Source organism: Pogona vitticeps, chromosome 1, assembly GCF_051106095.1.
Source record: "Pogona vitticeps strain Pit_001003342236 chromosome 1, PviZW2.1, whole genome shotgun sequence".
Taxonomy (NCBI): Eukaryota; Metazoa; Chordata; class Lepidosauria; order Squamata; family Agamidae; genus Pogona; species Pogona vitticeps.
In genome coordinates, this window is record NC_135783.1 from 329,516,837 (window position 1) to 329,532,615 (window position 15,779).

At 41.7% G+C, this 15,779-nt stretch overlaps 1 protein-coding gene across 6 annotated transcripts in view; it reads right to left on the reverse strand.

Moving 5' to 3' along the window:
* The window catches only part of FOXN3 (forkhead box N3), a 194,041-nt gene that overhangs the window by 43,455 nt on the left and 134,807 nt on the right, over positions 1–15,779 (reverse strand). For 2 of the 6 annotated variants that reach the window (XM_078383723.1, XM_078383720.1), the window contains one exon: positions 1,320–1,382. The exons of 2 other annotated variants lie outside the window; for them this stretch is intronic. In XM_078383723.1, coding sequence (XP_078239849.1) covers positions 1,320–1,382 — 63 coding nt within the window. Of the gene's footprint in view, positions 1–1,316; positions 1,383–15,779 lie in introns of all 6 variants that reach the window. 2 more of the 6 variants (XM_078383722.1, XM_078383719.1) reach the window with 1 other exon arrangement.

A 15,779-nucleotide genomic window follows, 5' to 3' on the forward strand; every position in this document is an offset into this window, starting at 1 on the left:
TGTCTGCAGTACACAATGTAATACTGTGGTCATGTACAGTGTTACAGTGGCCATCCTCATAGCTGAATCGTTAGCAAAGGGGGCCCAGGGTGGCAACAGGGGGCCTTTGGGAACCACCTAAAAATGTAATCTAGGAATTTTAGCCCTGGGAAGGGAAACAACTGACACATGGTAGACACATTAGATACTAATCTTAGAGGCCTTATTCACACATCTCAAAATCCATTTTTGAAAAGAATGGCTGACAAAGACTAACCAAGGAGCTAGTCCATACATTCAAAATAAAAGCATCTAAAAGCTGGTTTGCACAATCCAGAGTGCTACTCACGTGGACCTGTCTAACGTGAGATCAAGGCAAATCAAGCAAGTGACAGCTAATCTCATATTCACAGAGCTATTTTTTCCAGTTACCACAATCACAGGAATTGCTGCTAGCTCTGTTTCACAACTGCCTGATTCATGTTTCATTTATTCACTTTTATCTAGGGACAGCTGGGACAGCTTGCATATAGAATTTAACATGTGAACAGGTGCCAATTCTTAAACATTCTGGTATGTGGATATTATAATGTGGTGAACAGCTCTCTAGTACAAAAAAGTTTTCTGCAAAAGAAGAAAGAATAACTAGACAAAGTAAATGTAGTTTGTCCACTTCAGGGAAGGAGGCATCACTTGAACATTCTTTTGATGAATCCACTTTTCTGGTTTATTAAAAAGTGTATTGGATTTAACCATGCAGCCTCTGCATTTAATCTGAAGTGTAGATACAATTTTTATTTCTTCCTTTCTCCCGTTTCCAGTCCTTGAAGGAATTCAGGCGTTGTACAAACCCCTCAAAAGAATAAACTGAAAGCGAAACACTTTAAAAAAAGGTGGCCACAGATATCTTCTTACTTGTCCTACAGAAGAAAACACTTATAATCCTGTTTACAGAGACAGGAAAAGTTACCTTTTTGGATTACAACTTCCAGAATTGTCCAGCCAACATGGGAGGTTCTGGAAGTTATTGTCCACTTAAAGTAATATTTTAAAGCTCTTCCCTTTGACTGAATGAATTACAGTTGTACATAACTAATACATTCCAATATTCATGTAAATTAGATATATACAACTACTGTTGCTTTTTAATGTATGGGGCAACCAACCAAAAATTAAACTAAGTAGAAAAGTTAGTAAGGGTCTAACTGAGGGGAAAAAAACCCCTATTTCTCCATAAGTACTTATTTTGTATTTAAATCTGATAGCTGTGTACTAATGAAAGATAAGGTTAGGCTTACATATCTATGGTGCTATAGGCTATAGAAATATCTACTCACAACCTGCTTGTATCTCAGGGGGAGTATTCAAAAGCATCATGGCAGTGGCAGCATCAATGTCAGGATCTGGAAAAATCAACCAATAAATACATTAATTTACAAGTGGGCCAATTCCCACCCCTGCTAGTTTACAGAATGAACTGAATCTCTACAGTGACCAGAGTTCCAAATAAAGATTAAGTCAACAAAAATATTATTGGGAAGAGGAAGGAGTGCTAGTCAAATCAGGCCTGGCCTCTCACTAGAACCTAGAATGAGTAAATTGAGGCTATCATACTTTGGATGTATCATAAGAAGACAAAACTCACTGGAAAAAGCAATAATGCTGGGAAAAGTTGAAGGCAGCAGGAAAACAGGAAGACTAAATAGGGATGGAGTGACTCAGTAATGGAAATGATAGTCTTTACTTTGCAAGACTTGTGGAGAGCTGTTAACAAGATCTTCTAGAGGTCATTAATTAAGTCAGGAGTGATTGGACAGCATGTAGCACCACCACTAGTATTCACGAAAAAATTCTATATGGTCCCATGACTACAGTTAAAGCAGCTTTCTCTGGAATCTGTTTCCATTCCACCTTTGTCTGGAGTGGTAGGTCTATTGCAAGAGTCTTGTGGCATCTAAAAGACCAAGTGCAGAACCGTGTTGTTATTTACTGGATACAGAACTACAACTAGAAGCAGTTATTTAGTGAGGTGCTAGCATTGTGATCAACAACTTGTAAAACAAATGTAGCTACTTTCATTTCTATGACAGTCATTCTGCTTCTGCTAAACAGCGAAAGGATTCTGGCCCCATTTCATTATGCAAGATTCTGTATTGCTTATTCCACTCTGTGGAATATTCTGAGCTTGGAAAAGTAGTTTTTCTTTTTAACAACCCCCTCCTGAATCCCCTGCTGACTTAGCACTTTTAGAAATGGTAGTCCAAAAAAGCAACTTTTCCAAGATCTCATTTTATTCTTCTCACAACTGATGTTTTTTGAACACTCACATTGAAAAGTATGATTCACTTTATGATATTCGTAGTATCAGAAAGAAAAAGGATTGCAATAGTGTTCTATCAAGCCTGTTTTCTTCTTTATCTAGTTTTGCCACCTGTTCAAACACCTAACCAGGCTGTTAAGGGATCAACAGTTCTGCAAGCATTTCTCTATTGCACATTCCTGTGTTGAACATGCATAGTACCCATAACCAACCAAGTTATTTTAGTGTGGTATCTGAGGTAGAAAATCCCACTAGCGATGAGTAATTAATACTAATAGCCTTCGAGAATATCATACTAATATTATTATTAGTAACAACAACTAACACGACCTAAAGCTGTATTTCCAAGATTTGCATCAGATCACAAAACTGAAAGTAAACTAAACAAACTAAACTAAACTAACTCTACATATACAGTACTATATATAGGTAGGCCACTGGACACCCTCCCATTTCAACCATCAAAAATGCTGTCATGTCAATAACAACACCCATAAATTATACAAGCATAGATGGCAAAAAAGTATGTGAGAGTATACGCAAAGATACATGCATATACATGTGTGTATTATTTTTTTTTTAAAAAGAGACCCTTGCAAGACACCAAAGCCATTTGCATTGGATCATTGCTTGTCTGCCATTATCCTTAATCGGTTTCTGAATCCATCACAGGCAGTTGGTTGACAGATGGCAAGTAAGGGACACAGAGCAAAATATGATCCTTTTATAACAATATTCACTTGTTTTAAAAGGAGATCTCAGGGCTGCTATGGAAATAGAGGTAGCCATGGCAATGGTAAACAACCAAGAACGGCCAGTGAATAAGCTGAAAAGAACATCTGCCCCAGCAAAGCGTCCCAGCTGCCCTAGGGCAAAACTTGCTAATCGTGTAGTGATGCTGCGTGACAGAGAAAGCCGCCTATGCCATGTTCAAATAAGTGAAGTGTGCAATTGAAGCAGACATAAAAATGCACACCCTTGCTAACTGCTGCTTGTGTGCTGCTAAACTGAATGACTAATGGACTCATTTTTGAGGTGGGGGATGAGAAGGAGAAAAATACTTGTCACTATTTATACTAAATTACATACCACAAAATTCAATTTGCTGCTAATAGCTTCTTGGCACTTTATTTAGGATATTATGTTGGAAAATTACATTTTAGTGTTAAAAATACATATTTCATATTTGTTACAAATGCAGTTCAATTTCAAGGGTAATAATGTAATGGAGTATAAAGCCCTACAATCTGTTCATAAATACAGACTGCACGCAGTGTAAAAGATTGTAATGGCTATTTCTGTCTCTGTCTCTCTCACAGACACAACATAGGCACATGATCCTTCAACACTGATGGATTTATTTTTCTGACGTCCATGCTACCATCCTTTAAAGATGATGCTTTCACACTCTCTAATAGAAACAAAAGGGGGGACACTGAGAATCAATGAGGAGGTACACTCTGGGCCATCCCAAGAGTTCCAGAACCACAACTCCTCTTCTGTGTCATGCAATTGTGTCAATTGACAAAACAAAATGAAAACTCAAGCATGGGGAGAGGAACGGTTTTTTTGAGATCATAACAGTTTAGAGCAGCCATTCCCAACCTTTTTTGGGGGGGCCATGGCTATAAACACAATATGAAAGAAATATAGGCTGAATCTGGATCGTATAATTTGCATAACAAACCTTATAAGGTATGTGTGAAGAACTGTTTCCAGTCTGTGGTCCCCTTCAAATGTGCCAGGGCCCCCAATGAAAATGGCTGATTTAGAGCATCATAGAGGATGTCATACCTGTCTAGAACCCTGAATAGGAACACTCCCCTTAGAGTATTTTATTGCGAATCTCACCTGTATTGTGCTAATTTCCAAAACAAAATGAAAGAACACACACAGTCAGGTGTAATGAGTGTTGCAACTAATCTGACTTTAGAGTTATTCCTGTTTCAGAAGCTTTTAAGTGACCATGTGCCCAGCTGCATATGTTTTTCAGTTTTTATACACCTCTACAGATTCAAAGTTTGCAATAACTGAGAAGAGCTCCTTACACACACTAAGGTGTCTTGGCTGATGACAGAAGAATATCTGACAAAGCTATAAAAGAGATAATGTAGAACAGCTGCTCTCAAAAGAATTACAGAAAGTGCAGGAGGCTGTGATGCACACAGAAAAATAGTCCGCAGCACACAGCAGGTCTTTAAATAAAGATTAGGATATCGTTGTTCCACATCTGGATCTCATCTGTAATACCATAATACTGCACACCCTGAACACCAGATCCATGATCAGTTTCTATGGTATACTCACTCACCTGCTACTGCTTAGTAGTACTACATGATGTAACAGAATAATGCAAGAAATAGGGAAGGAAAAAGAACAAGTCCAGGGTGGAGGAGAGGGCTCCTAAGAATCCTAAGGAAAAGTCCTTTGGAGGTATCTTAAAAGATAGAGAATAAAAAACTTTCAGAGAGGTAGCCTCATTAGTCTGTTTCCGCATCAACGAGACGAAAGCAAAAACAAAAGTATTATAGCACCTATAAGGCTAACAGAACCACGTGAGTTTTTATGGATTCTAATCCTTTTCTACAGAGGCAGGGGAATAAAAGGATGATTAGAATATCAGGCTGTACATATGTTCCAGCAGTAGGTGTCCTCAAAGAGAAACTTTGAAGGTGAAAGAAGAAATAATGTGAGTTTCACGAGCAGATTGCCTCTACATTGTTGCCTCTGGGCACTATTCCTGACTGTACAATCACCCACAACATCATGAGGCCTAAAGCAGGAAGAAGCCTCTCAGATGGAAGGGGATGGAGATGATGGTGACAGCAGTTGCCTTTGCAGTGGAACACGCCCTTCTGTTTCACAATGAGTGTGTGGTGGCCCAGGCAAAATATTCTTAGTCACTTTCCAGATGGTACTGCCTCATGTCTTGCATAGTTTTTGACCAATCCACCAAGCAACAGCTACTGTACCTCATGCAGCGCTCTGCTCCTTCAAAATGCACTACTTTACTACCACAGATAGTGTTTTAGCCTTCACCTCTGTACAGAGTACCACTGACTGTTGTGGTTACATGCTGAGAAGTCACTTCCAGCTTACTGCAACCCCATGAATTAAACCTCTAAAAGGTTCTACCGTTAAGGACTCTGCCTAGGTCTTGCAAACAAAAGGTCATGGCCACTTATTTGCTTTTCTGATGGTGGACAGTATCTGTAAAACTCTCTTCTGTCAGCTTTCTTCACTGTCCTGCTTTCATATCCATACATAATAATGAGGATTCTTACAATACATTGGTGCCTCGCAAGATGAGCGCCCTGTTTAACAATGAAATCGCATCACGACGAACTTTTTGCGATCGCAAAAGTGATCGCTTTACAAAGTTTTAAATGGGTTTTGTTTGCATTGCGATGATCGGTTCCCTGCTTCGGGAACCGATTCTTGCAAAACGACGATTTTCCTACAGCTGATTGGCAGTTTCAAAATGGCCACCAGGTTAAAAAAATGGCTCCCTGCTCTTTTCTGGGACGGATTCCTTGCTGCACGGGCAGCAAAAATGGCCACGTTATGGAGGATCTTCACTGGACGGTGAGTTTCAAGCCCATAGGTCATCTCTATAGGTTATCAATGTTTTACTCCTCTCCTCTCTGAATCTGAACTTACTTATTACTGAAAGCAAAAGTTGTCACATTATATCAAACCTGTGTTAGTGAAGAACGGAGCATGCTATGGCTACTGAATACAATAGTGTAAAAATGTCAGCATCTGAAATCACAAAGTGTTGTAGTATAGAATATTCCCATTCAAGCCTCCAGCTGCTTTGCTGATTCCCAGCTTTACCACGTCCATTTCTGGTGTTCTTCTGGAGGTTGGTGGGAGTGGGCACTTTTATATCCAATCCAAGCTAAAATTGCTGCTCACTATACTAAGGCAATATCTGGCTCTAGGCAACATGACAGTGACCTTTTCATTGCACTCTCCTTGTCTTTGTGTAGCTTCTTCTTCCTTTCCAGCCATTCCTATCCATTTGTTAGCTGCCGTCCCCTTTCCCCCCATTTCACAAGGTTTGCCAATGACTGAGTATTGCTCATGGGGTTGTTTTGGAATTTCCCACCAAGCCTTCTTATTCTTCTGCAAAACTCAGGGAACCCCTATTCTATCAATATGCATTTGAACATTGGGGGTGGTTTACATTATGATGGCAATTTTCCCCTGGGGTTCAGAAATTCTGTATCTGATGACATATACAGCAAGAAAATGATGGTGTTCTCTCTGACAGAAAGTATATTGAAGTACCAACAAGCAAAACAAAACCACCTCTGAACAGAAGATATGTCACCTGTTAGACTATATTAGCATGTTTCAATTTCTAAGTCTGCAATAAAAATTCTTGGAATGCCAAAATGGTGTGAATACAGTTTCTTCTTCAATCAAAAGTGTACACCTGCTCCCTGTATGTAACATTTTTTATTCACCAAATGAAGCAGCAATGGACTAAAAATACAGTTTTATGCCATATTTTGTCGTATATTTATTTGGAAAAACAAACAGCAACACTATTTCACATTTCTCCTTTCAAAAGAGCCATCTGTTTGAAAATATTTTAAAACACTTCCAAAATGTTCTTAATAAAAATATACTTTATACCCAGAGACACTCAAGCTGAAACAAAACAGGAAATGACTCCATTTTACTTACTACTACCATGACAGTTTGAATCATGGAGTCTAAGAATTATGAATTTTGATTAGAAATGCATAGAGAAAGAATGCAAAGCTTGGAAAAGTAATTTTTCTTCAACTACAACTCCCAGAATACCCATGAGTGTGGTTGAAAAGTGACTTGCTAAAATTCTGAGAACATTTCCTTAGCTTCTCTATGCCATGTATGCTTGAGCATTTGGAAAAAGGTACAGTGATGCCTCGCGCAAGTAGAGCGACGAATCCGCGCAACGATGCCGTTTTTGCAATCGCAAAACGGCACCCAGATAGGGGGAAATCACAGAACGAAGGTCGGTAAGTGGTTCGCTTACTGACCTTTGCTTTGCGACCCACCCATCAGCTGTTCCGCGGCAACAAAATGGCCGCAGCGCCCCCCAAATGGCCGCGCGAGGGGAGGGCGCGAAAATGGCTGCCGGCCATCCAGGAACATCGCACAACGGTGAGTATTTGGCTGTTTAATGCGTTCCAATGGCTTTTTACTTTCCGTTGAGCGATGTTTCACACAGCGAGGGTTAATCCGGAACGGATTAACCTCGCTGTGCGAGGCACCACTGTATATGAAATCAGGCCGTTATATGACTACAGTCATTTCCACAAGATTCAGAAGGCAATTCTTTCAAAAGAGATTCCCCTCCCAATTCTAGCTCAATTTCAGACAATAATCATAATTCCAAGAATAACAGTCAAAAATCTTAACCTGCTTGGGTCTCCAGTGCTGTCAGACATAAGCACAACACAGTCCAGTTTATGGCTTCCAACACTGAGCAGTCAGATGTGTCTGGGAAACTCATACCAGGGTATGAATCCAACAGGCCTCCCTTTGTGATGAAACAGCTTGATCTCTGTATCCACTGATGGAGGCAATTTTTGGATGTTAAAGGCTTTCTCCACCATGTCCTCTCAAAGTAGGGTTGCCAGATACATGTGTATGAAAAGGAGGACATGGAAAGCCAAAAAGGAGGACAAAGGAGGACATATTGGGGGGGGGGCTCTGTGCACAGGGTGGGGTGGGGTGGGGGCATGTCACTTTTGGAATTAGGGATTGGGGAAAATAGCTCTTTGATCATGGGGCAATGCCATAACCATTCAACCTACTCAGTCTTTAAAGGTCAAGACTGGGAAAGTTACATTTTTTGGACTACAATACTCAGAATCCACTGGCCACTGTGTTTTCATTTTAAAAAATGTTTAAAAAATAAAAACAAAACAAATCTACATATACACTTACTGGGCTCCCAGAACCAATGGAGACAATCTATTCCTTCCTTTAATGGAGACCCATCCCCCTTGTTTTACTTATTGATTTTTTTATTTTAATAAAAGCATAATAAAGTGAAATAAAAAGTTTACAAAGTTGTGTGACAGATTTGAAGCACTTTATAAAAACCAGAAGGAAAAAAACAGAAGGTGTGGATTTCTCTCAGCTTGAGAAATGCAAAGGGTGGAGAAAATGGATTTGCAGATACACAAACACACACACAAAGCCATTTTCTCCACCTTTTGCAATTTCTCAAGCTGAGAGAAATCTGCTTGTGTATGTGTATATGTGTGTGTTCCAGCTCCCACAAGCATGGGGGATAACTCTGCATATGCTCCTGGACCTGGAAACGCACTATGCACATGCCCCAGAGTCGGGGAGGGGGGGTCAGGGCAGAAGGGGGGATAAAAGTGCCTTTAGGGGGAAGGAGGGACCGTCCGACCCCTATTTCCTTGGCTTTGAACCACCACCACCCCAAATCCCAGAACAGCCTCCCCTCCAGCAGGCAAGCAAGTGCACTCAATTCACGCCTGCCCAGGTTTCCATCCATCCATCTCTCTCGCACCTTCTTGCCTTATTTAGCTCCCAGGCAGAAGCAGCCATCCACAAGCCGGGGATTGATTGCCCGGGGCTCTCAGCCCTAAATAATCAAGCCACCTTATCTCCTATCTCTCCGGAGGATTTACAAGTGCCGCAACCAAGGAAGTAAAAGGGAGAGGTTTGGCTGCAGTGGGTGGGGGAGGGGTGGAGATACAAAAGCCGGACATTTTGAAGTTTTTTAGTTTTACCTACTGGATGGAGGACATGCTCCTCAAAAGTAGGACATGTCTTCCTTTTGCCGGACGTCTGGCAACCCTATCTCAAAGGCTTCCCCAGGTTGAAAAGGAGGACAGGGGAATAGGAGAAGGTAAAGTAAAGAAAAGTGAAGTAAACCATTATTGGCTGATGACATCATTTATCTATTTGTTTTATTTATAGATTGCCTTTTTCCTGATAAGGGACATCATCAAGTTACTCAACAGGATTTTAGTCATAATGTTACTTTTCTAGTTATTATTGGATGGAATTTTTAAGCATTTATGCATCACTTTTTCCAAGCTTTGTATCATTTCCTTACGAATCCTATGCATTTTCTTCACAAAAATTTAACAAAAATGATAATTAGAAAACACTACTCTTTACATCACAAAACCCTGTAATATCATTTATACCTGTGTGTTTCTTAATGTAACTTTCTATTATGCCTGTTACTGCCCACTTCCAAAGTGACTTGTTACAAGTAAACATGTAACCTGTTTTCTAACAGTTTTGAATAATTGGTGGTCATTGTTCTCTGTCTACCAAAAATCAATTTCATTGGGTGACTCTGAATTCAAGTATCAGCCAGTGTGATGAGCCAATATGCTATAGCTGTTAGAAGTGCTGGTCTGGGATGTGGGAGATCCAGGTTTTAAGTCTCCAATGGAGTTTGAGTGTCACTGGATAATCTATCATATTTTCTCACTCTTGCCTGGAAAAGTCTGGACACTGACTTATGTTTTTTGGTGGAAAATGGAGATTAATGTTGGTACTAATTAGAGATGGGCCAGTTGAGCAGTTTGTGTTGGTTGAGCAGACACCTGAACAGGTGTTCTGTGGTTAGGCACCTCACCTCTTCTGGTGGGCACAATATCCCACCTGTCAGTTTTTGTTCTTCCAACGTAAGCTATTACTTTGGACCTTAGCCTCAATATTTGCATAATGGCTTATTATTACCCCTTTTCAACCCATTCAAGTGCTGTTTGGTTCTCTGTGTTCACACCCACATCTTGTAGAAAGGCAGTGCTTGGATAATGATTCACTGGGGACAGCAGTCAAAGAAGGTGTACCAAAGTCTTTTGAAATGCTTTCGCAACATACCCATCGATACAGAAACATTCAGAACCTCTAGTGTTTTGACACTTGCGACACTCATAAGTTTGTTTCTGTGGCAGGACTGTGACTCCAGTATATTTATTGAAACCATTGATGTCAGTCAAAATGTTTCATAAATATAAGTGATCTAAATTTAGCCTTCAAAAAGTATTTAAATAAACGTAGGTGGTCTTGAACTATGATACACCTTGTTATTTATTAAGATTTCCCAAGTTAATAAATCAGACAGCCTACTACAGCCTAAATTAAACATTGTACTAAATCAGTAATCGATGTTGCCAACCCAGTCCTTTATTCTGTTATATAGACATAAACATAAATATATTTAACATATACAAGGATGAATCATATGCTCATGTAGCATGAAACACACTATTTTTCAATTGCTACTAACACCAGAGGAACATGAAATGTTTTTTTTTTCCTAGTCTATAGCATAATACCAACTGGTTAGAGATTAAAGTCGCTTTCATAGTGTCTCATAATGATCTAATACAAGGCACTGTCCTGAAAAATCACCAAGCTTGCATACTATTAATATTTTCTAGAACAGCAATTATCAAGTTCCAACATTTCTTCAGAACAGCTTCCGTAGTCACTGTAGAATATCTAGCACTGATAACAGAAATCTTGATCCCAGTATTTTAGTTTTTGGTTATGTGTTTAGAATTGTTGTTGAAGTACATTTATTATTGAATTCCATAACTATGCAGTTGCAGAAAGTACTCCTAACGGAAGCCACTGGCTATCTTCCTTCAAGCTATCTTCTGCTTTTGCTAAGTTGCGTATTGCACATCAGACAACCCCCTATTGTTATTATTTACAACACCAAGTGAATAAAAATAATCAAAACACAATCACAAAAGAGGAGATCATTTGTGCTTAGAGGACTGATGACAGACAGAGCAGCGACTAAAAGATAAAACCTCTACAGAGAAGCAGATAGCTTAAAAATGTGGCAGATGTAGATTGACCAGAGCGTATAATAAGAGGAATATAAACCAGGGTTTTGTAATAATCTTTGCTATTTCTACTCATTTAATGGATTATATGGCTATATCTAGCCTATTATTCTAACAATGACTATACAGTGCATCACTCTGTATGTGGGTTAGCAGGCCAGTGAGGTTTCCTGCTTCTATACTCATGCATTCATCTCTATGTGCATGCTCTAATACTCTCAAGAAGGCTGCAAAAGAAGAGCATCTTGTTTTGTAATTATAAAAAGACAAGCCATTTTAGTAAACTTTGGCCATGGGTGAGTTCAAACATTACAGCAAGCACTTTCAATGACCAAGCAGCGTGTTGGTGAAGGTTGGTCAATCATTCATATTTGGCTTCTGCCTGCAGGACTTCTTAAATAAATTAAACCTTCCTCTCATAGGTTTTCTGTGATGTTCAAAACAAGGATTCTAGCCTATCTCTCTCTCTAAACATGCCAACATAGTTTATGACTGGTTTGTCAGCTACTCCCATCAGCAGGAAAAGTCAAGCTGGAAGCAGTGTCGCACCTTGGACTTAACAACTTCCATGCAACAGTTGCCTATAACTAGTTACTTTTTTGGGTAAAAGGGAGTGCAACTAAGTTATATTTCAAAAACAATATAATGAGTAGTTACAAAGTTATCATTTGGTATAATGAGTAATGCTTTTTAGATACTTTCAAACATTACTCTTAAATAGCACATTAAGGATCTTTTAAGCTATTCTAACAAGCATCTCTAAAAATTTATGCCTTTTTCTTAGCCTACCGTGGATAGAGTCATGTTTTCTGTTCTGTATTTTTGTGAGTATTTTCAAGGTACTATACGGCATTAACCACTAGACGTTGTTAATAACACAGAACCAAATGTTAATAACACAGAACCAAATAAGTTACTATTGTAAACAGAGCAATAACAAGCAGTGTCACACAAAAACAATATCTTGGCTTTCTCACAATAAGGAGCAACACAATACTGTAAATTCCTTGAGGAGAAAATGAGTTCTGAGCACCAGGCAGCAGGCACCAGCACATCTCATCTTGAGAAGCCAGGATACTTCCAAAACCTAGCTGTCCAACAAAGGTTAGAAATAATGTTACACAGAGTTCATACATTTCTGGCTATGAATAAGCTCCACATAACCCAAAATACTTACCCCACAAGAGATAGAAAGAATGCTTGCTAAAATGCCATTTTTGTCAAATTGGGTTGGTAAGAAGAGACACTTTGACAAGCAATTTTCAAACCCTGAAATTCCTTGCCTGCGGCACAAGAGTGAGACAGCACAGCGGCTGAATTCCAGTAGTAAGACACAACAAGAGTAGGTTCAGTGAATCAATGGAACTTAAGCAGGTGTTGATTCACCAAATCCCCACTGATTCAATGGGCTCACTTGAGTTGTGACTTTACTTCTGGATTTCAGCCAATGTTCCCCTACCCATCAAAGTTTCTGCAATTTATTAAAATGCCTCTGGGGTAATCTAGACAAAACCAATATTATTTAGATAACAAAACACATGCTCATGCTGTAAATATAGAAGACTAGTTTGTTAATAAAAGATGGAAAGAACTCACTAGATGCTCCATTTGGGTGGGAGAAGAAGGAGGAGTTCCTCTATCTCAGTTATGTCCCCCTGGGTACTTGGTCCAACACCAGGGTCGCCCGGAGGGGCGGGGAGGAGGTGTGGCAATAGTCTACAAGGATTCCTTCCATTTTTCCAGGCTCCCTGTCCCCTTGGGAAATGGTCTAGAGGGCCTGTATTGTGTGTTGGGCTTGCGAGACAGACTAGGGATTCTGCTGGTGTACCGCCCACCCTGCTGCTTACCAACAGTCTCCCTACCTGAGCTGACGGAGGTGATCTCGGATCTGGTGTTGAGGACCCCCAGACTTTTGGTACTGGGGGACCTCAATCTCCATGCCGAGGCCACTTTATCAGGGGCAGCTCAGGACTTCATGGCCGCCATGACAACCATGGGGCTGTCTCAACATGTCATCGGCCCGACTCATGAGAAAGGCCATACACTTGACCTAGTATTCTCTACGGGACAGGGGGATGGTGGTCCGGATGTGGTGGATTTATCTTTGACTCCGTTGTCATGGTCGGACCATTTCCTGGTAAAATTTAGACTCTCAGCCACTACTACCCTCTGCAGGGGTGGGGGATCAATTAAAATGATCCGCCCCCGGAGACTTATGGATCCTGAAGGATTCCTGAATGCTCTAGGGGAGTTTCCAGCTGATATGGTCGGCGCTCCTGTCGAAGCCCAGGTCGCCTTGTGGTACAAGGAGATGGCCCGGGCGGTTGACACGATCGCACCTAGGCGCCCTCTCCCTGCCCGCAGAGCCTATAAGGCTCCATGGTACACAGAGGAGCTTTTGGCCATGAAACGGTTGGGGAGACGGCTTGAGCGCAGATGGAGGAAATATCGCTGCGACTATGACCAAACACAGCTTAGAGCCCATTATCGGGCCTACTCTGTGGCAATACGGCTGGCGAAACGCCAGTATTTCTCCAGCCGTATCGCTTCCTCGGTGTGTCGTCCAGCAGAGCTATTTCGAGTGGTCCGGGACCTTCTTCAACCTAATGGTTTGGCGGAGGTCCTGGACTCCTCAGTGGCTCACTGTAACGAATTTGTTACACACTTTGAGGGAAAAATTGCTCAGATTCGCAAAGATTTGGACTCCACTGTTGATGCAGAGCCCATGGTTGTGTCCAGTGCTCCGGACTTATGTCATAATTTATTGGATGAGTTTCAGTTGTTGCGACCTGAGGATGTGGACAGGGTGCTTGGATCGGTTCGTGCCACCACTACACAACTCGACCCTTGCCCATCATGGCTAATAAAGAAATCTGCCAGGGGAGTTTGCACCTGGATCCTGGAGGTCATCAACTCCTCGTTAAGAGAGGGAGTGGTTCCTGCCCCATTAAAGGAGGCAGTGATTCGCCCACTCCTAAAAAAACCTAATCTGGATCCAGGTCTAGTGAACAACTATCGTCCAATAGCAAACCTCCCTTTTCTGGGCAAGGTGTTAGAACGTGTGGTGGCTGAGCAGCTCCAGGCTCTCCTGGATGAAACGGATTATCTAGATCCATTTCAATCGGGTTTCAGGCCGGGTTATGGGACGGAAACTGCCTTGGTCGCCCTGTATGACGACCTTTGCCGGGAGAAAGACAGGGGTAATGCATCCCTGTTGATTCTCCTGGACCTCTCAGCGGCTTTCGACACCATCGACCATGGTGTCCTTCTGGACAGACTGGCTGGGATGGGAATTGGAGGCACTGTTTTACAGTGGTTCCGTTCCTACCTGGCTGATCGAGTCCAGAAGGTGGTGCTGGGGGACAGTAGCTCTGACCCATGGCGGTTGCGTCATGGGGTTCCTCAGGGCTCTATACTGTCCCCCATGCTGTTCAATATCTACATGAAACCGCTGGGGGAGGTCGTTAGGAGGTTTGGGCTGAGGAGTCAGCAATATGCTGACGACACCCAGCTCTACCTCTCTTTTTCTACCAATCCAGGTGTGGCAGTCACCGTTCTGAACTCGTGCCTGGACTCGATAATGGTCTGGATGAGGGTCAATAAACTGAGGCTCAATCCAGACAAGTCTGAAGTGCTGCTGGTAGGTGCCCCGCCAGATAGGTTAAAGGGCCATCTCCCTACCTTAGACGGGATCACACTCCCCCTAAAGGATAGGGTCCGCAGCTTGGGGGTGCTCCTTGACCCCAGTCTGACCTTGGAAGCCCAGGTGGACTCGGTGTCCAGGGGTGCCTTCTTACAGCTGCGGAGAATATATCAACTTCGCCCTTACCTGGATGAGCGGAGCCTGGCAGCAGTCACTCATGCACTGGTAACAACCAGACTGGATTACTGCAATGCGCTATACGTGGGGCAGCCTTTGAAGACGGTCCGACGACTGCAACTGGCACAGAACCGGGCTGCGCGGCTGGTAAGTGGTGCCGCCGCACGGACTCATATCACACCGGTTCTGAAAAATTTACACTGGCTGCCGGTTGCTGCTCGGGCCCAATTCAAAGTGCTTACTTTGACATATAAAGCCCTAAACGGCTTAGGACCTGGTTACCTAAAGGACCGCCTTCTTCCATATGTGCCTGCCCGTCCTCTAAGATCAGGCCAGGAGGCCCTTCTGAAGGTGCCATCCCTGAAAGAGGTGAAGGGGATGGCATGTCGGAATAGGGCCTTCTCGGTTGTTGCCCCCCAACTTTGGAACACTCTCCCTAGAGAGATCCGCCTGGCTCCGACACTCTTGGCCTTTCGGCGCCAGGCAAAGACCTTTCTGTTCACCCAGCATTTTAATTAATTAATTTTAATGTTTTAATTGTTTTAAGAAATATTTTAATATATGGCATTTTATACTGTTTCTTAAAATGTTTTTAATGTTTTTAAGTTTTAATGTTGTACGCCGCCCAGAAGCCACTGGCAATGGTGCGGCTAAAAAATATTGTAAATAAATAAAATAAATAAATTTGTAAAAGTCAATGAAACAAAGCAGCAGCTATTACCATTCTGTACACATAGCACAAGCTATGTGATTTGCATACAGCCACTGAATCAATCACACCTGAAGCCCTCTTACAGGCCCAAAGAAC